The following is a 21,292-nucleotide window of genomic DNA, read 5'->3' as shown; positions in this document are numbered from 1 at the left end:
GTCATTGTTTCACCGGCTCCTCTGGGCTCTTTCAACCTATAGATAAGTGATGTTAATATCCAAGCTTTCAAAATTAGAGGTCGCAGATTATGCTTTCTAGCGAGCAATAACCTCAATCAGTGTGCAAGGAAGATTCGTCTTTGAATGTGTAGGATTGAAGCATTTGGAGGGCCAAAGGAGGTGGGAGAAGCTGTTGTTCGGACAATCACAGGACCACACCCAGACATGAAAGGAACTTTGACAGAATCAAGTTCACGAGAGGATTCTGTCAAGGCAGGTTAATTACTACAGGTTGGAATTCAGAGTTGAGAGCCCCACATTTTGGCGGCATAAGCAGTTCGTTGTGCTCGTGATGGTAGATTATACACCCTAAATGCACAAACACTAGAATGAGCATGGCCAATTGTGAAAACAAACTCCTATAGGATCGCAGATTCAATTCAAGGCAGCTAGTCCTGAAGCATTATCAAACGTAATAACAGAGGAACATGAGGTCATACTTTGCGCGATTGGATTCGAAAGTACACAGGCTATTCTACATTACTGTTGCAACAAGTTAAAGCTTTTGTTTATACTGAATTCATCTGCTGGTTGGGTAAAGAAAAGGAGGAAAACGCTAAGACCAGAGGAACTTGAATTTCAAGATCATTTATTGAAAAGAGTGAACAGCTTGCAATTCAACATCAATCAAACAGAAATGACAAAACTAGTTAGCTTTCACTCAAACTTTGCATATTACAGCTGCCATGATATGTCAAACACTGAGGCACCAATCATAATGACTAAGATTACATACAAATACATTTATGCATTTAAATTCCCCTCGGCAGCATGTCAGCCACCTAAACAAAATAATTTTTCTATATCTAAATTACAAGTAATGTACACCAATTTAAGAACAACTTATCTGTCTTGGCTTAGCACCTTTCTCCAAGTTCTCAGCAACTGCTGCAGTTAAATTGCGATCCTCGAATCCAATTTCAGCACCAAGTCTGCAAAAAAACTTGTATGATTCTTAATGTTCCCAGTAAAGAGAAAAGGATGGGAGAAGGCAGCCATTCTATAAATGTCCAAGAAACTCCAGAAAAATACAGCAAGAATCATGTAAGATTGGCTACGTAATAGGTGAGGAATATTAGGGAAAATTTGAGCACACTCCAAATGTCTGCCCACAAATGGTAATTTCACTTTCATTTGTCTTCAGAAAGATATGAAATTTCAAAACACTGACAATAAGTAAGCAATATAAAAATTTAAGCTGTTTGCTTACTTAGGATCAAGCACCAATTTCTGGACTTCTTTAATGGCTGAACTAGCAGCATAGAGTGACATCTTACCCACCTGTATGAAAACCCAATAGAAGATTAAGAAATTCACTGACAGGAGAACAAAAGAATCGGTGGCTGGATTACAAAAGAACAATAAAAAAAATAGCAAAAGAATTTCAAGGAAAAAGAAGCATTGAATGCTTTTGAAGAAAGTTTCCAGAGCCTGACCTCCAAAACTTGAAGTTTTGCTTCATGGTCATTTGGAAGACAGCGAATTTCTTCTGCCAATCTAGCAGACACCCCCAGACTTTCAGGAGATAAGAAATCAAGGCCCAACTGAACATTGGACTGCAAATTTACAAGAAGAAAAAAAGAAACAATTATAATGCATAATTTTACTTAATTCAAGCAAGTAATTTTCGAACCACTCTAAATATAAAAATCTTTGGTTCAGGAAACTTTTAGCTTTATAAAATTTTGAAAATCAGCAACACTTGACTTTAAAAATTGGGGAAGAAAGAAAGAAAGAAAACGAACTATACTACTGGCTGTTGGCAGGAGTTGTTTTTTCTAGCAAGTGCCTTTCTCCCAAACTACTAAAGCACCCTTTTTATCACATTGTTCGATGATAAATATATCCCTAACTTGAAGAGGGCCTAAAACATTCCTTTGTAGAGGAAAGAAGCAGCCCTATCGCAACAACATTAGTTGGAACCCACAATTACAATCATCTCCTCAAGGATGAACTTTTTTTCCTTTTTGAGTTTCAATGGACAAGGATGAATTTATTGCAACTTTGGACTATGGAAACAGACCAATACTGGTTGCAAGAAAAAAAGTGTTAATGAAACTTGATCTAATTAGGGCAAAATTATAGACCATACATTCACACTAACATCCCAGACATTTCAAAATCAAATTAAAAAAAAAAAAAAAAAACATGTTTTCATCATTGTAGTCTAAATGTTTTAACATTGTCTTTACAATTAGAAGTTCTGGAGACATGTATTTATCCAACTTCAAAATCTAATTAATCACAACAAGCTTACCTGAAGATTCCTCGCTTGGAAAGGGCATCCAGCTGGGACGAATACAGCTTGCCCCAAATGTTGTTCAAATGACCATGGTTCAACTCCTGAGGAGGAAAATAATTTCCATCTTAAAAATGCATATAAAGAAAGCATAAAAAAGGAAGTATAAAAATTAAGTGCACTCCCCACCATTGCAGTATTCCTGGTGTCTCTAGGGATATGCAAAAGGGGATAAGATCAAATACAGTCAGAGAGAACTAATTAATGGCTGATAAGACTTTTCAACAGTGCAATTCATGGTATTCACCCATTCACAGCATATGAATACACATGCAAATCAAGGAGGAAAATCAGATACACCGCTACATTAACAAAATAAACAGTAGAAAGGTCCATGAAGACAAAAAAAAAATGGTTAGAAGCTCAGATGCCTCACTATGCTAACAGAAAAACCATAAACAAGCAGGAAGATCAAAGAACTGACTCCTAAATCTGTTCTATTTTAAAAACTACAGAAATGCTAATGTTACTCACCAAACTCTTCCTTCAATTGTCTCTTATGAAACGCATTGAGGAAAGCTGTTCCGTCATAAAGGGGATCTGTGACCTGAGATCCCAGTAATAAGATCATCAGCATGCAAGTTACAGAAGCCATTTGGCTTAACTAAAATATAAGGTAGATTTCCAAAGCTCTGTAGGTGAACTTACAAAATCATTCACTATGTTGTCTGGCTTCCAAAGGTCCTTATAGCATGTTCTCAAATAATCAATTAACTTTGGAATATCCTGCCGACGAAAGACATCCCAACTAACTCCTGGACAAATCTCTACAGGGATATCTTCACTATCTTTCTTAAACTGCTGATCCTCCATTCCCTCAACCTCTTCCACTCTGGTGGTTTCCATTCTTTCAACCTCTTGAACACCTGTGGTTCTTTCAGCCCCATGATCTTCAATTCTGTCAATCTCTTCAATACTATTGGTATTAGCAACCTCTTGATCCTCCATTTTCTCATCCTTATCTGCAGCTGTCTTCACTTCATCTTGTATATCATGCCCATCAAGTGATATATCAGGCAACCTTCCCTCATCCAAGCTTTTTTCTGGGTCAATTGAGCTACTCTCCTGGCTACCTTTTGTCTTTGCTTCGCATGTATGCACCAATAGATACACCTGCATGTGCCTCAGCAATGTCAATCCATATTAATTCCTGTCACCTTGGACAAGTGAAATTGCAGAGAATATAACACACAACCACTAAATAATCCATGTGGGCTCTCTATACAAGGCCTGGCCACAGCAGCACTTGGGCACTGGAAGCCAGCTGAATTTGTAAAATAATTGCTTCGAAAAAATGTTAGAAATACAAAAAATTTATTTGTGAACCATATATATTGAATTTAGGATATCAATGAGATTAAGAAGATATCTGTTCTAAAGACACCTCACATGCAATATTTTAATTCAAAGCTTGAATACCATAAATGCTAAATTACAAAAGAGGAGCCAGATTTTAAATCTCCAATATGAATTTCAAGAAGGAACAGTAGTACCATGCAAGTTGAAAGTGTAACAATCCCTATTTAATAACAAATAAAACTTACCATGTCACGTGTTTTGAAATGAAGTTTGATTACAGAATCACCCACACCGAGCTCCTCAAGGCTCCCATAAGATATACAAATCTTGGGTCCTACATCATTCTGCAAAGAGTAATGAGGCAACTTTGCAGCAACATTTAGAACACCCACCCTTGAATGGATAAATTCAAGGAAAGGCAGTTTACTGATAGATTCAGGTCTCTGGTATAATAAGAACTCTTCAGAAGCACTGGGAGAAGGCCAATCCTTCAACTTCAACATCTCTGGTGAACCATTTTCCCTGAATCGTCCCTCTGAGTATCCTTGGATAAACTGATCAAGATCAATATCAACCTGCCACACAGAAAACCACTTGTCAAGACAATCAAAGAGATTAACACAACATCAAATTATTTACTGACGTTAAGAAGAAAGAAGAGCCATACACCTGATATAAGCAAAAGTGAAGGAAAACACACCTCAGACCAGTGTAAGCAATCTATGGCCTTCACCATTCTGTTTTCACCTTTCTTTTTCTCTTCTGATGTTTCCTGGATCCCCCTCCAAATAGCCATTGGATCCCAGCTTGATATGGATGAGCTGTCAAATACCTGCTTCACAATAACAGGTTCACCCCTAACCCAGTGTTTTCTAAACTTGTTTATCCCATCAGCTTTTACATCTTCAGATAAGGGGCAATATAAGAAATTATCATCACTGTCCTCTCTGTGAGCATACTGGCAGAGTGTGGAATCATTCAACCCGGACTTCTGTGGGGTGCCAGCATCATAAACCTTACAGCCACTGACCATTTCCTCCACATTTTTCACAAGTTTCGCTGCCCAATTCATCTTGAAAATACGGCTTAGGTTCAATGATGAGTAATTACAACCACCGTGCTCCTTCGGAGGGCATGGAATACTGCCATCATTGTTTGCCTTCCAGCCTTGGTACTTATCTGATAACTTTAGTCTTACACGAGGTTCTCTCACTGGTTCTAATGGAGTCTCATTGTCTTGACTTCTCCCATCAATCTGATTATCATCCACTTCATTTTCAACACCATGTTTAGATGCTCCTCGAAGATCTTGACAGCAATGAAGGCACAGATCATACGAGCAATTTGCACAATGCCGATGATAATCAATAATGGGTATCCTACATATATTGCTGCAAAAGGACAAATAAATTACAATGAACAACAATTCTTGAAATGAAGAAGCGTGTGTTGTGGCTCATCAAATTGCAAGACTTGTTTTTAAAACAAATAAAGACCAAGGTCCTGACTTCATTTCATATACAAAGTAAAGAAGAAAGTGACAGAAAAGGTTAAGCAGAGCATAAGTTTTCTAATATACCAGCACATCTGCTCATCTGCATTCAATTTGGCCCGGACAAGATCTATATCAGTTCCTGGATAATTAATATCCCAGTTAGTCACAGAACAGGGAAAAGGTCATTTACAGAAAGTTTAAAACCCAGATGCCACTAAATCATCAAAAGCATCTTACCACGCAGCCTTTGCTCAAGCTCTACTTCAAAGCATTGTTCATGATGGATCTGCTTAACTATAGGAAGCACTGAAGATAATAGGCAGTGGAGATATTGCAACTTGTCAAGAACAGGTATTTCCCGTATTCTTACCTAAAACATAGGGGGGAAATCATCATTGAATAAGGCAATCCCAACACAATTTGTTCACAAAACATAAGAAAATTAACAGTGTAACAAAAACATGGTCCCTTCAATCCATGAGTGAAATACCTTTACCATATTATCTCCTCGTAAGCAACCCCTGCAATTGCAGATCCCGCGACATGCAGGACAAACCTTCTCAATTTCTTCTAATGGAATGTCTGAGTACCTAGAAGTAAAGAATACATCATTGACTAAGCTTATAAGTCAGAAATATAACTACATTTTCCCCACAGAGCTCAACCCTCACCATTCTGAGATACAGCTATCACAAAAACCTCTCTTGTCACATTTGAGACACCAAGTAACACTATTTCTGTCATTCCTCCGGCACTGATGACAAGTTTGCCCGCCAGTGTCTTCAGAAGCATCTGTGCTTGCATCTGAGTATTCCTGAAAACAAGGTGTTGTTTTCAACATCTACATATTGAAGCAGAAGAGAAAGCAACCATACAAAATATAACTGAACAATATAGTAATAGCAACAACACTTAAAACACGTTGTCAAGTACTTTGACAATTTCACTCACTGTCATAGCACTGGCGTCAAAACTCCTTTGTGATCTACTCCTGGATGATTCCATTGTTGAACGAGGTGTCGTCTTATATGACCTCCAGTTCTCTTCAAACTCTAAATCTCTTTGGGAATCATCGTTTAGTTTTAAAGAATTCTGACCACGCAAGCTCCTTATAAGTGTTTCTGGAGAATAGCGGGACTGACTTTTAGGTACTTTCTCCTTGTACCTCTTTGATGAGACCGAAAGTGGCTGATCCTCCTCAACTTTCATGTTCCTGAGTGGCATGTCAAAATCATCACTCTTACTCTCCAAGTAAAAATCGCTTTCACCTATTGATTTCCTTTTGGCTTTCTTCAGACTGGCTCTTAACGCAGAATTAGCTGCCCTCTTCTTTGCCTGGATATAATGCTTCTCACAAACAGTTTTATCTGGCATAGACATGGCAGTACATCTCCACTGCTTCCCATCTGACCTCTTGCAGCGCAAGTCATCAGGAATCCCACCACCATTTTCCTCACCATTCGCTGAGGATGATCTTAGGTGATCCATTATAGTTGTGTCACAGAGAAATTCAACAGGAACAAGACACTCAACTCACAAGCATATGCTCATAACACCAATCTGGAATAGGACATTACAAACCAAAAGATCCACAAAAAGTCAACAACATATCACCATAAAGTCATTGAAAATACACAGGTTGTGATGCTCCAGAACATGACATTCATATGCAATCCACATGTGGAAACCCTAACACAGTAGAACAGAGTATTACACTGAATGTACTAAAAATTATAAATTTTTCCCATAAAAGATGTGCCAAAAAAACTACAATGCTCAGTATCAAAATTTAACTTAATTAACCAAATAAATTGCAAGACGCAGAAAAAATAGTCAATAAATCGACATCCCATGAGCCAAACTTTCAATCCAAGCACAAACAACACATTGAAGAAACACAGCAACAATAATAACATAAACGCTTACAAGTGAGAACTTGTTAACAGGAAGAGAAAGTAAAATTCAATAGAAGAATCAGAAACCACAATTAAGTCAAGAAAGGAAAACATAATACACTATATAAAAATAAAATAAAAAACAATTCAAGAATTGGGTAGTTCTTAGAGAAAAAACAAGCCAGGAAATCACACATTGCAAGCAAACCCAGATCAGTAAAAACGATCAGGAACCCATGTCAAGAGAATAATAAAAAAAAAAAGCGAGTGAGGGGGAGAGGAAAGGGTACCTGAGGGAGACTAGGGTTTTTGGTGAGGAAATAATAATGTATTGAAAGAAAGGAAAAGCAAGTTAGAAGTCGTAGAAGTACCGGTCCTGGTCTTCATGTTTTTTTTTTAATTATTTTAGGAATTATAGTAAAAGGCTGAGGAAGAGTTAGTATAGCAGATTTTAATGGACGGCCTGTGTTGCTCTGTTTTTAATAGTTTTGCTTTCACAGTCCAGACCAGACACGACAGTGCCACTGTTTTGCCTTGCTGGTTTTTTTTTTTTTTTTTTGCCCTCTCTTTCTGGTTCTGTTTTTAAGGTTCAGACAACTGTGTTTGTGTAGTTTACCAGAACTGGAACTCAAACCGGTTAAGCGTTAACTCTGATATTGACTTTTTTTAAGACTTTTTTTAATTACATTTTTTAATAAATAAATAAATTTTTTTATAATATAATTACTTTTCGAATTTTATTTTACATGCTGTCGATCTTTTTTACTGTTCGACCATGATTTTGGTGCAGAAAAAAAAAAGAGAGATAGGAATGATAGTGTGAATCATAGTGCATAACAATGTGGATTAATGACTTATTTAGTCAACTCTTAGATTATTAAGTTTGTTCAAATTAATTAATTGTATTAAAATAATATTATTTTATTATTTTTTTGAAATTAACTCATCTGATGTGAATCAATTTAACTTAATCATTAGAAATTTAATTAAACTAAATTTTACAAATTCAATATTTTTAAAAAAAAATTGAAACTCAAGTTAGATTTTGAAACTAAATTATTCATAATTTAATATTTTATGATATGGATAGGAGTTAAATGTATTGGTATAAAAATCCTAATGTCCGTTTCAACATGATTATTTTTTTATTGAATGATGTTATAGGATAAATCCCATTGGTTTTTTATTTTTATTTTTTCACTTGATATAAAAAAAATTGTTATTAAATAATTTGTTTGGAAGAAATACACAACACGTGAAACCTTCAGATGGTGGTAGTTCTTACATTTTAGGTGAAATTCATTTTAATTAATTTCTTAAAAAAAAATTTCAAAAAAAAAAAAATTATAATGGGTTGCGGTGATATTATTAATAAGAAGTAGATAATTTATAGAATCCTAATTTACAAGTTACATAAATAAATTCAATAAAATGTCGCCAATTATATGGTCCTTGGTCAGTAATCGGATCGGACCGCATCCATGCTTAGGCCTGTATTTTTGTTGTCTCCAGTACGGGCTAAATGCCCATGATGTCCAGCCTTAGACGATGAATATGGGCCTTATACCCATATATCTCCTATAATTTTCAATATGGGCCTTGGGCCTCTTTTTTATTCGCTTTTGCTTGGGAATCGTTTGATTTTGTTGAAACCTCTTTTTACAGGGTAAGCAAATTTACAGAATTTTTCCAAATGTGTAACAGTATTCAAACAGTTGACAACTTGGTTATAATATCTCTAAAATTAATTAAAAGATTGCACAAGTTCAAAATTTTAGTATATTATACATAATTTAAAAATTAGTTTTATGTCTTTTATTATTGTCACTCATCCTAGAATTTTCATTGGATTTATAATCTTTGCAAGGAAATTCTGAAATTTTATCATGCGAGTTTTATTTTTTCTCCCAACAATTTTTTTTTTTTTTTTATCATGTGTAGAGGAGAAAGTTCACATGCTTTATATGTTAACATACATCTCTTTAAGATACCTACTTAAATCCCGCATGATTTTTTTAATTAAAATATATTAAATATTTATCTTGTTTAAAATTATCAAGAAGTTGAAATATTTGTAACTACTTGAAAGTTTTCGAAAAAGTTATACCCACTTTCTTGGTGGAATGAAAATGATTAAGATTCCTAAATTAATATGGGTCGCATGTCTATAGATATCACTGTAATTATCTATCAAATGGCTAACTTACATAAAAAAAATAAAAAAAAAAAAAGAGGCTAAAAACTATATCATTGCCTCTCTTCATTATTGAGGGAAATTAGTTTTTTAGGTTTTGCATGTAGAGCAACAACAAGGTTTTGCACAAAAACAAGGACACTGTGCTCCTACATTATAATAAAGACATGAACATCATTGTGTATTGAGAATAGTTACACATGTATTCAGCTATTGTAAACATACATAGTAAATTAAATTTTTCATGTGGTAACAAAGTTTGATTTAAACTTTCATGTCATGTCAATTTATATTAGGCATTAGCTAACCTTAATGAATAAAGTTTGATTTAAGTATCTAAAAATTGATATTTCACAGTCATTCCTTGTCTATCTAATACTCAATTATCTCATTGTAGGATATGGACTACTTAAGATCTCTTACAACATATATAAGAGAAAATAGTTCATTAATGAATTTTTGACTATGTGTGTATAAGAAAATAAGAGGTTAAAGCATGAAAATCAAGTCAATGCCAACTTTATCACTCACACAATCAAAACAAGGCAAGATAAGAAGGATAAAAATGCTAACAATTTACAATGGAGGAAGAAGGAAAATGTTTCATTCAATAGACCTAAATATACGAGACCTAACAATACAATTGCATGCTTTTTTTGCAACAAAAAAGGACACGTAAGATGATTTTTGAAAAATTCAAGTGTTTGGCTTGCAAAAAAATGTAATATAAATGTCATTACATGTTATGAATCTAACTTCATACACTATTGACAAAATACTTGACACTTGACTTCATGGATTGATTTAAGTGCTACATTTCATTTATTAATAATATGTAAGACTCCAAGCATGAGAAAGTCGATTGAAAGTGAATAATGCATCTTTAGGAATGGAATGTGAATAGTGCTACATTTTATTTATTAATAACATTACAGGTCTTGAATAGAGTTTCATTAAAAATAATTCTCAAAATATCGTTTAAATTATGGAAACCAAGTTTAAGACATTACATATATAGGATTGTTCAGTTGAGGTTAGAGTCTAAAAATCATAACAAAAATAATTGGACCCTAGAACAATCAGTGGATATTTTATTGGCTATGCAGAAAAATCTAGAGACTACAAGTTTTACTACCCCTTACTCACTCCTAAAATTATTGATGCCTTAAATGAAAAGGTCATTAAAAATGATGACATTAGTGAGAGTACTATTATTTAAAAGATAAAATGAGAGGAAACATGAAGTAAAGATAATATATTTCTGGATGAAGGAGATTTGATCATTCAAAAAAAAATTCAACCTAATATCTTAAAGGAATAATCAATTCAAGAACCACCACTACAAGAAGAATGAATTGTTATGAAATCTAAAGTACAACACATGTTAGGTATGAGTAAGACTGAAGGTGTTAGGAGATCTTTAAGAAAAATAAGATTTGTCATTTATAATGATTATAATGTCTACATATTGGAATTTAAATTTGATATTAGACTTGAGGATGATCATATTTTGTTTTCACAATCAATAATTGAGGAAGACTAAAAAATTTGGCATAATACAGTGAAAGAAGAAATGGACTCTATGGATAAAAATCAAGTTTGGGAAATTGTCAAGTTATTGGAGGGAGTTAAAGCTGTAGGTTGTAAATTGGTATATAAAACCAAATTATACTTAAATCATAATATTGGGAAGCATAATGTGAAATTGATAACCAAGGGTTTCACATAAATAAGCCATTGATTGCCATGATACTTATTCCCTAGTTTCTAAAAAGATTGATCCAAAATTATAATCACGTTAGCAGCTCATTTTGATATAAGGTTAAATCAAATGGATATAAAAACAACATTTTTAAATGATGATCTTAAACAAGAGGTGTACATGAAACAATTAAAGGGATTTTCTTATGATTGAGGTAATCAATTAGTTTCCAAGTTAAACAAGTCTATATATGGACTAAAACAAGCCTCTGATCAATGATATTTAAAGCTTCATGATGTTATTAGTTTTTATGGTTTCATGAAGAACATTGTGGATATATACACCTCAAGGTTAATAGGAGTAAATTCATTCTCTTAATCTTGTATGTTAATGATATCCTACCTGCAACTAATAAACTAATGATAGGGATATGCTATATAACACTAAGCAATCTATTTCAAAGAACTTTGAAATAAAAGATTTGGGTGAAGCCTTTTATGTTATTGACATCAAGATTTACAGAGACAAGTCTCAAAGAACATTAGGATTGTCTTATAAAGCCTACATTGAAAGATTACTAGAGAAATTTAGGATGAGTGAATGTAAAGCAAATGCAATGCCTATTTTAAGGAATGACATTTAATTTTAAGTCAATGTTCGAAAAATGCTTTAAAAATGAAAGAATTGAATAAGACTCATTTTGCCATTGTAGTTAGTGGTTTGATGCATGTTCATGTTTATAATAGGCTTGACATAGCATTTACAGTATAAATTCTTGGTAAATATTAAAGTGATCCAAGGATTAATCATTAGAAAGTCACTAAAAAAGTTATGAGATATCTACAAGGAACAAAAAACTATATGCTTTTTTACAAGCATGGTGACAATTTAGAAGTAGTTGAATATTCAAAATGAAATTTTTTTAGATATCAAGATTTTAGAAAATCCACTTTAGGATTTGTCTTTATGCTAGCTAATGGTGCAATATCATGGAAGAGTACCAAATACATGATAGTTGCATCATCCATAATGAAAGCATAATATACTGCATGATTTAAAGGAACTTCACATGTGAAATGATTAAAGAATTCACCACATAGCTCCAAGTTATAAATTCAATAACAAAGCCAGTGGTGATTTACTATGATAACTTGACAATGATTTTCTTTTTAAAGAACAATAAAATTAGAAGCCACAATAAACATATTAATACATATCCTTGCATGTTAGGAAAAAAAAACAAGGATCAAGAATTGTTTTCAAAACACACTAAAGAGTATAGAATTGTTTTCAAAACACACTGAGAGTATGAGATTCGCTGAGTACATGTTGTTATTAATTTCTTATTTTACACTACTAGTTAATTGTCAATTTAATAAGTGTACTTATAGTTTTTGTTTCCAAGTTGTCCATTGAGATATTTAGACCTAAAATGAATTACCACATAAAGTTTTAAACTATAAAATCATGCATTATAAACTATAAGATCATGCATTATAAGTGGAAGGAGATGTGATTTTCGCATTAACAAAACAATTATATTTCATGTATTGTCCTTTGATTCAAGTAATTTTTTTGAACCATATAATGAGGTGTCATGTGAGTTAGGTAAAAGAATGTTAATGTTGACTGCATTCTACATATGAGTGTTTTTTATTAAAATGTATTAAATAATATAAATATTAATCTTGTTTAAAATTATCAAGAAGATTGATATTTGTAACTATTAGTTAAATAACTTAAACAATTACACTTATTTTGATAAAATAAGAGTGGATCGTCACCAATATATTTGGTTAAGACAAAGTGTATTGTTTTTAGAAAAATAATCTCTAAAAACCGTAGTTATGAAACTTAACCTAAGATAAGATTTGAATTATAATTGGAAAGGTCGATTTTAATTTTTTTTTAAAATAAATCAAAATAATATTATTTTAATATATATATTTTTAAAATCAACAAATTAATGATTAAGTTTTGACACAATCAAGTCTGAATTGACTGAATAGTAGGTTGATCTGAGTTTTTTTCAAATGAAATGAGTTTTTTTTTTTTTAAATCTTTCTTTCTTGAATGCAGATTGATTAAAAGGGTTTAGTTGGGTTTAGTTGGATATTAGGTAGTGTGGCTGAATTTTACAACTATACTTGAAATCTTAAAAAAAAAAAAAAAAAAGCACTCCCCCTCCAAAAAAATAAAAAAATAAAGATAAAACCAAATTATTACAGAAAACCCCACCACACATGCCTATTACACTGCAAGCACTCCCTCTCCATAACCGATCCCAAACATTTTTTTTTCCTCCTTTCTTAATATTTCTCTCATTCATTCATTCATTCCCTTCCAATCTCACTCAAAATAAATTCAAATTTTACAACAACACACACACGCAGAGAGTAATTATCGTAAGAAATGGCGATGGCGAGGGCAAGCTCTGGCCCCGCATACCCCGAGCGATTCTATGCAGCTGCAGCATACGCTGGATTTGATGGATCTCACAATTCCACCAGTACCGTCTCTTCTAAATTCCAAAACGACACCGCTTTGCTCCTCTACGCTCTCTACCAACAGGTTCCCTCTCCAATTCTCCATTTCCATTCCCCGATCCAATGCCTTTCTTTCTAATTGAATTGAATTCACCATATTATTCTCTCTGATTCGTGGCTGCATTGTTCTGGCGCCAATTTGAATTTCATTTTCTATTATTTTTATTAATTGTTAAGCTCAATTTTGCATTATAATTCGCGTGCTTGACTTGTTTTTATGCGATTTATGAGTTTTCTAGTGCTAATTTTTCTGTCTTTGGAGATGTTGTGCGTTTTGTGTGTGTAATTTTGGTGGATCTAGTGTGAGTTTGAAATTATTGAAGGTGATTTAAGTCGATACTGTATTTTTTCCATGCTAATTTTGTACTGCAATTTTTCTTACGATGACTATGACTGTCAAGCGGATCGAGACAGTGTAAATATGTTAGTGAATTTGTTTTTCTTTGGAATGTGATTGCAGGCGACAGTTGGACCGTGTAATGTGCCGAAACCTAGCAGTTGGAAGGCTGTAGAACAAAGCAAATGGAAAAGGTTTGTTTGGTTATCATCGTCCTTACCTTTTCTTTTCGATCCTTCTCTCATGTGATTGTCTATGTATTTAATCCAGCCTAGGTGCATCATTGATGAAATATGAAGTTTTGTGAACTTGGAGCAAATGATGTGAAGAAATTGGGAATGAAACTTGTTAGGATAAAGCAACTTGTAACACGGAGAATCTGACTGTGTTGGTGGATATCAGGATAGATTTAGAACTTAGGTGGAATGTAGAGGAACGATTTTGGTTTATTGCATAATGAGGAGGATAGTGTTCATTTCCTGAATTCCTATAGGATGCTAATATTGCTTTATATATGTGTATACAAACATGTAGAGCAATATTGTTTTGCTTTGTTTTGTTTTGTGTATACATGTCTGTATATGTTTATAGATCGGTTTCTGGTTTCAAGCAAGAAGCTTCCAGAATCCCAGAAGCAATGCTGTTGGATGATATAGATAGTGCACTGTCTTCATTTTATTACTCAGTTGCTAGTTATGTATTCTCTTTTTATTATAATAAATCTGTTTAAATGAATGGATGGAACCACTCTTCTAATTTTTTTTTTGTGCAGCTGGCAGGGGCTTGGAAATATGGCCTCTACAGAAGCAATGCGTCTCTTCGTGAAAATATTGGAGGTAATTGCAATGGGATTTGAGGTTCATGTCTCATGAATGGTTTTGAAGTTGAGTTAATTATTATTATTTTTTATTCTCTTGGCAGGAAGATGATCCAAGTTGGTACTATCGAGCATCTAACTCTATTTCAGAAATCTCAGAGTCTGTTGTAGACACACAAGTGAATGTGAGTCCATTAAGAATTATAGGGTGGAGTTTATTTTCATTTCTTCCATGCTGCATATTTTATCTTTGAACAATGAATTATTTCTATATGTTTTTAGTTACATTGATGTTTTTTGCTGGTTAACATAATATCAAAGTATATATCTGAACTAATGTCTTTGTTAATAGTCCCAAAGGATCTGTTGTTTAGTTTGGTGTGTGCATGGCCTTTGCTGCACAAGGTGAATTATTTCTGTGGAATTCGCATACGATACCAGTGTCACATGACATAAGTGACACCTTTTAGGACTTTAGTGGTGATCTATTTAAGGTTTCCGAATTCAAGTTTAGCATGATAAAGTATTGCTTGGCAATTAATTTGTGTCCCTTGAATGCGTTATCAATGATTCTTTAAGGAAACAGAAATGAAGCAAAGGATAAAATAAGTGGAATTTTGAACACCCTAAAAACATTGGTTATTTGAAAGGAAAATGTTGATGTAACAACCAACTAGCCATCTGAAGCATCATTGCAGCTGCTGTCATTATGTACCACCACCTGCCTCTATCCAAGCCATCGTGCACCATAATCTACTGCTGCTGCTCCGCTACCTCAATGTCATCATGTACCACAAGCACCTCCACTCAACAACTTTCAAATTGCATAACTAATTCCACCTCTGCACTCACTTAAGTACACTTTTACTTGAACAGATCCAATGAAAGTGTACACTTATGTCTTGTTCGTAGGCGGAGGCTTTTTCATGCATCTCTTGCTTGTATGTGTATGTCTGATAGTTTCTAGTGAGTTGCATTTGTTTGTTCAGGAAACTTTCTTTTTCCTCAATTCTACTTTAAATCCAAAATGGGAGAGAGAAAGAAATGAAGGAGACAATGCTCATCATGGCCTTGAATGTGATAATTGTCCCCTGGTTCAGCATTTTTTCTCATTAATTTCTTCTCCCCAAATCTTGTACTCACTAAATATTGCTTGCTGTAGCATTACTCAAAAAATGAGCCTATAATCAAGAATGGGAACTCTTTCCCAGAGACAAAGACCATTTCTACTGAGAATGGGACTCTTGTAGAAACACAGGATAAAGATGTTGTCTCAGAAGATGTTGGTACAGTTGCTGTCTATGATCAATGGATTGCACCTTCAATAACTGGCCAACCCCCAAAAGCCCGATATGAGGTACAACTACCTTTTAAAATTTCAGTTGCACTCATTCCTTTTTATCTTTTGTTTCTTCTTATTTCACTGCTTTCCTATCATTTTCTGAATGAAATCTTTCTTATTTTTCAGCATGGAGCAGCAATTGTTCAAGATAAGATGTATGTATATGGGGGAAATCACAATGGCCGCTATCTCAATGATCTTCATGTAAGCAAACCATAGATGGGAATGTTATTTTGGAAAATGGAACTGAACTAATCCCGCAAATATTTATTGTTTCTGTGTACATGGAATTCAATTTTTTTCTGGAACATTCTAAATATCAAATTTCATGGCCCTGTGTTTTTTAAACTATATTTTTTTTCCTCTTATATGATACTATATTTGTATTTTTCTTTTACGTTTAATTGATAACCGTTGAAAATGGCTATCAGCTATGTTAACGTAACTTTTTACAATCCTTTCTCAAAACTCGTTGCACAATGCAGGTGCTGGATTTGAGAAGCTGGGCCTGGTCAAAGGTCAATTTTAAGGTCGAGAATGAGTCACAGGAGGGACAGTCTCCAGCTAAATTAACTCCCTGTGCTGGCCATTCCTTGGTTAGTATAAAACCAAATTTCCTTTCACACAATTTCTAAAGCAAGTTTCTTGCAAATCCATGCTGATCTATCTGCAAACAAGTGTGCAGTGGTATTGGATATCCTCACATTTTGATGAATAGGACAATATATATTCTGTTTCTGCAGATACCATGGGAGAATAAGCTTCTATCAGTTGCTGGACACACAAAGGATCCTTCTGAAACTATCCAGAGTATATAATATATTATCATTAATGTGGTTTTGTGATTTAAACCCACATTGCTTTCATAGTTGATTTATTTTCTTTTACAGTCAAGGTATTTCATCTTCAATCTTGTACTTGGTCAACCTTAAAGACTTATGGGAAAGCACCGGTATGTACTTTTTTCTCTCTCTCATCTACTGCATTTCCTACAAAACAGAAGTACTTAATCACTGTATTATTTAACGTTCAAAGCGGGAGTCTGCTGAGTCCCAGCACAAAGAAAGGAATGCTTGTGCTCAACAGTGTTCCATCCTGACTCTTTAATGATATCGATTACTTATACAATGTATAAACTGTTATATATTTTATGCATTGCAGGTCTCACGTGGTGGTCAATCAGTCACCCTTGTTGGGACAAGCTTAGTGATTTTTGGTGGACAAGATGCAAAGAGATCTCTCTTGAATGATCTGCATATTCTTGACCTAGAAACCATGACCTGGGATGAAATTGATGCCGTGTAAGATCAATTCTTGCAATTTAGAAGCTAGCCTCTTTGTTTATCTATTCTTAATCTTATTGGTCATTTTTTATGGTTGTGGAATATGGAGGATTTAATAGCTGTTTGTTAATTGACAATCTCTCAGTTTGCCAGGAATTAGAGCAATTTGATGTTTGTTTCTTACCTTTGAAGATATCAAGAACTATTTATGAAAAATTTGAATTCTCTCCATTTTAGCACCCGTAGATACAACGCCACTTTGAGCCACTTATGATTTTCATTACTGACCACGACAATATCTCATGTTTCTAGCTCACACCCAATTTTTGAGATTTGAGCATTTGTGGTCGAGGATTGACTTATTTTTACAATTTTACAGTGGTGTGCCTCCTTCTCCAAGATCTGATCACGCTGCTGCAGTACATGCTGAGCGTTACCTTCTTATTTTTGGTGGAGGCTCGCATGCTACTTGTTTCAATGATCTGCATGTGCTTGATATGCAAACTGTAAGATAACTAATCTCAATGTTTTTTGTTCTTGCACAATAGGACTGTTAGTAATATCTTCCATGTTCATGGATTTTTAGATGGAATGGACTCGACCCACACAACAGGGTGAGATACCAACTCCCCGGGCTGGACATGCAGGTGTAACAGTTGGTGAGAATTGGTTTATCGTTGGTGGTGGTGACAACAAGTCTGGTATATATTTTACAACTTGGAGCTTATGCATTTAGCATTACCTACAAAATCCATTTATATTTTCCATTAAACCTAACAAAGTAAACTTGCAAACAGAAAGAAAAAAGGGAAATTTTTTTGCCTGGAAATTCCTTGTTTATTTTATTGAAAAATGACTTTAATAAGTGACCAACCTAAGTATTGGTTCCGGTAAGAATGAGTTTTTCCGTTCAATTAGTCAAATAGTTTTAATTGTAAGAAATTAGGCAGGAGTCTTAATTTGATTTAAATTCTTCTCCAGCTTCATAAACTTCTCATATATTCCTTTCTGTCAACTTTGTGTAGGGGTCTCTGAAACTGCAGTCCTGAACATGTCTACACTTGTCTGGTCTGTCGTAACCTCTGTTCAAGGGCGTGTTCCTCTTGCCAGTGAGGTATTATACTTAACATAATTGTGAACTTTATTAAGCTGCTCGTAATTTTATTGGAAAGTTGTGCTATTCTTTGAGCTTTGTAAATTTTATTGCAACAACCAGAATCTGTGGTTTGCAAAAGTTTGACCAGGCATCTTGAAATTTTAAAATTTTTGCTCTGGATTTTTTTAATCTGAAAAGAGTTTTAATAAGGAGCAGCATTTATAAATTATCAACAGTTCAGTTGTTATGACCAATCAAAGAATATGTACCTGAGTGCTGTAGATATCGCGCTGCTGTGATGTAATTAAGGCAACTGGGAAGGAATGTGGTTTAAATGCATCTCAACTGTTGAGTTTATTTCTGCCTTTGTAATCAAGTGTGAAATTATCATGCTGCTATTATTATTGTAAATTTTTATTATTTGATGTTGTTTTCTTTCTCAAGTATTCATAGTTAGCCTAGAATTGGTCTTATCAATTCCATCATAACTACAGAGAGGGTGACATGCTGTTGAAGATAGTCTTGGTTTTCTTTGACTGTCTGATTTTTTCTGCAGGAATTCATAGTAGAATCAGCCTGACTGTCTTTTATTGCAGGGTTTGAGTTTAGTCTTGAGCTCTTATAATGGTGAAGATGTTCTTGTATCTTTTGGAGGATATAATGGGCATTACAGCAATGAAGTTAGTACCAATTTTAACTTACTTTCTTGTAGGTTCACCCTCCTTTGCTCCTTTTCCCCTTTCTGATTTTGTTCTGTTGTCAGGTCAATGTTCTAAAACCAAGCCACAAATCAACCTTGCAATCGAAAATAACAGAGACCCCTGTGCCAGACACTGTTTCTGCTGTCCATAATGTCACCAACCCCACCAGAGATGTGGACTCTGAGTTGGAAGTGGGGCAAGAAGGCAAAATCAGGGAAATTGTTATGGATAACATTGACCGAGAGTCCTGGGTATGGAAAATTTCAAAACGGGTTCCTTCTGGACAGAATATGTAGAAATTCACTGTCTTTCGCTGTATTGTCGTCTTGGATTCACCCTTGAGATTTTGAATTCCATGCAGAAATCTAGAGGTGAGGGAACTAGTCTTATAGCCACTTTAAAGGCTGAGAGAGAAGAACTGGATTCTTCACTTAGCAAGGAGAAGTTGCAGACTCTCCATTTAAAGCAAGAGTTAGCTGATGCCGAGACTCGTAACACCGACCTTTACAAGGTAATCACTTGACATACAGGTTTAGTTGTCTTTTGAGCACATCTTCTGATGTACCTTGTACAAGATGTAGTTTTCCACTTGTCAAATTTCTTTTAGCTCATAAGATGCCCTTTCTTTCCATCAAATTCCCCTTAATTTTGTTTTATTGGCATCTTAGGAGCTCCAATCTGTACGTGGTCAACTTGCTGCTGAGCAGTCAAGATGTTTCAAACTAGAGGTATTTCCTAGTTACTTTCTCTTAATATTCTTTTTACCCATTCATGGGTTTTGAGCGGGTGCGGGTGCAATTATTCGATGATGCTTGGAACTTCCATGAAGAACAATCCTTATCTGTTGATTTCTCATATTAGCATGCTGGCTACTTTGAAGTTTATTTTTATTTTTTGGTTAAAGCCATAAATTGTCACTAGTTCAATAACCCAACCTAGAAATGAAGATACAGATAATATGATCTTATGTCTGCATATCAGGGAAAAGAAACTCTGTTTGGTTTGTCACAACTAAAGTAGAAAAAAAATAGATTGAAGAATTTCCAGATAAAATATTCTAACTCGTTGCTACAAGAAGTAAGGTGATTTATGTTAATTGAAAGCCTCTAGCTTGTTTTACTCTCACCTCTCCCCACCCCGCAAAAAGAAAGAAAGAGAAAAAAAATGAAAATCTCCACCCGCCTCCTATGTACAGGTATAGTAATGAGCAAAATCTCCCAAAATAGCACCAGTTCTTTCTCCATATCAATAGTTTTATGCGAGCTAATCACTCCTTGAGCTAACAGGTTGATGTTGCGGAACTACGACAAAAGCTTCAAACAATGGAGACTCTGCAAAAAGAACTTGAACTCCTGCAACGACAGAAGGCTGCCTCTGAACAGGCCTTAGATGCAAATCATAGGCAGGGATCAGGTGGTGTGTGGGGCTGGCTTGCTGGAACGCCTGGCGGCCAGAAAGTAGACAATGCCTAAATTTTTGTCGAACCCTCGTTAAGTAGCGATTGCTTAGATTTGTTTCTCATTGATCCACCACCTATCATATATTTTCTTTTCGCAATGGGAAGAAAGATATCGAGTTATTGTTGGTCACCGTGAAACCCCTTCCGGGTTTTTGAAGGAATACACCCTTAGTTTGTAGTTTCATATGGTCATTATATATTTTTATGTCTTCAGATTTTTACAGGGTTTGCATTGGAAGTAAAAGAATTGTTACTGCTTGAAAGTATAGAATTCATTATTTGCCAACAAAATTGGCCAACATTCTTTTGTTATAGTAATTTTAAGCTTCAATACTTGAGCTATTATTACCTACGGAAATTGTTGCTCTTTTAGTGAGCTGCTACAATTTTGAACATGGATTTTTCTCTGAAGAATAGGCCCTTCCTCTTTTTTATTATGGCTGATGCTATTAAAACTGCGTGTAGGACAAATGCAATTTGCACGGGAGTTTCTCAAGGCCAATCAAATCCGTAGGGCTAACAGAATATGCTCGGAAGATGCATTTCTTATGCTCTTGCTTTAATCTTTCATGTGAAGCTTGTTAATGAAAATTATCCTTGAGATTTCACATGTAACGTGAGAGTTTATTTTATTTTTAATTTTTTTTTTGTGTGGTTTTTGATTGTTCGGAATTCTTGGGCTAATTTATGCATGCCAAAACTGTACGAACTATTCATTTTCTTCTACCATCACTGAAATTTTCTTTTGCTATAAGAAGCAGGTTTTG

The 21,292-nt window shown here is 34.4% G+C and overlaps 2 protein-coding genes across 5 annotated transcripts; one reads left to right on the top strand and one right to left on the bottom strand.

The window, feature by feature from the left end:
* Positions 1 to 628: 628 nt before the first annotated feature.
* LOC118060765 (E3 ubiquitin-protein ligase JMJ24) lies at positions 629 to 7,618 on the bottom strand. 4 transcript variants are annotated; one of them, XM_035074028.2, is made up of 14 exons: positions 7,339 to 7,618; positions 6,105 to 6,713; positions 5,825 to 5,967; positions 5,644 to 5,743; positions 5,391 to 5,523; positions 5,238 to 5,292; positions 4,359 to 5,049; positions 3,904 to 4,233; positions 3,008 to 3,472; positions 2,834 to 2,906; positions 2,318 to 2,403; positions 1,497 to 1,616; positions 1,271 to 1,341; positions 629 to 992 (listed from the first exon to the last, which is right to left on the bottom strand). In XM_035074028.2, the coding sequence occupies exons 2-14, from the start codon at positions 6,639 to 6,641 to the stop codon at positions 893 to 895; spliced, it is 2,904 nt and encodes a 967-aa protein (XP_034929919.1). In that variant the 5' UTR covers positions 6,642 to 6,713; positions 7,339 to 7,618; the 3' UTR covers positions 629 to 892. The 4 variants fall into 4 exon arrangements, with proteins under 4 accessions (XP_034929919.1, XP_034929920.1, XP_073260248.1 ...); XM_035074029.2 differs by having other exon boundaries at positions 5,650 to 5,743; XM_073404147.1 differs by lacking the exon at positions 7,339 to 7,618 and having other exon boundaries at positions 5,644 to 5,735; positions 6,105 to 6,244.
* Positions 7,619 to 13,183: 5,565 nt separating this feature from the next.
* On the top strand, positions 13,184 to 20,875 carry LOC118060764 (acyl-CoA-binding domain-containing protein 4). The gene is made up of 18 exons (XM_035074024.2): positions 13,184 to 13,515; positions 13,951 to 14,021; positions 14,600 to 14,663; positions 14,749 to 14,829; positions 15,807 to 16,001; positions 16,113 to 16,190; positions 16,472 to 16,582; positions 16,730 to 16,796; positions 16,877 to 16,938; positions 17,148 to 17,287; positions 17,649 to 17,775; positions 17,856 to 17,970; positions 18,295 to 18,383; positions 18,962 to 19,045; positions 19,129 to 19,317; positions 19,428 to 19,577; positions 19,735 to 19,794; positions 20,353 to 20,875. Exons 1-18 carry the CDS (start codon positions 13,357 to 13,359, stop codon positions 20,536 to 20,538), a joined length of 2,028 nt encoding a protein of 675 aa, XP_034929915.1. The 5' UTR covers positions 13,184 to 13,356; the 3' UTR covers positions 20,539 to 20,875.
* Positions 20,876 to 21,292: the final 417 nt, after the last annotated feature.

Source organism: Populus alba, chromosome 13, assembly GCF_005239225.2.
Source record: "Populus alba chromosome 13, ASM523922v2, whole genome shotgun sequence".
Taxonomy (NCBI): Eukaryota; Viridiplantae; Streptophyta; class Magnoliopsida; order Malpighiales; family Salicaceae; genus Populus; species Populus alba.
This window is presented reverse-complemented; position numbering and strand designations above follow the sequence as displayed.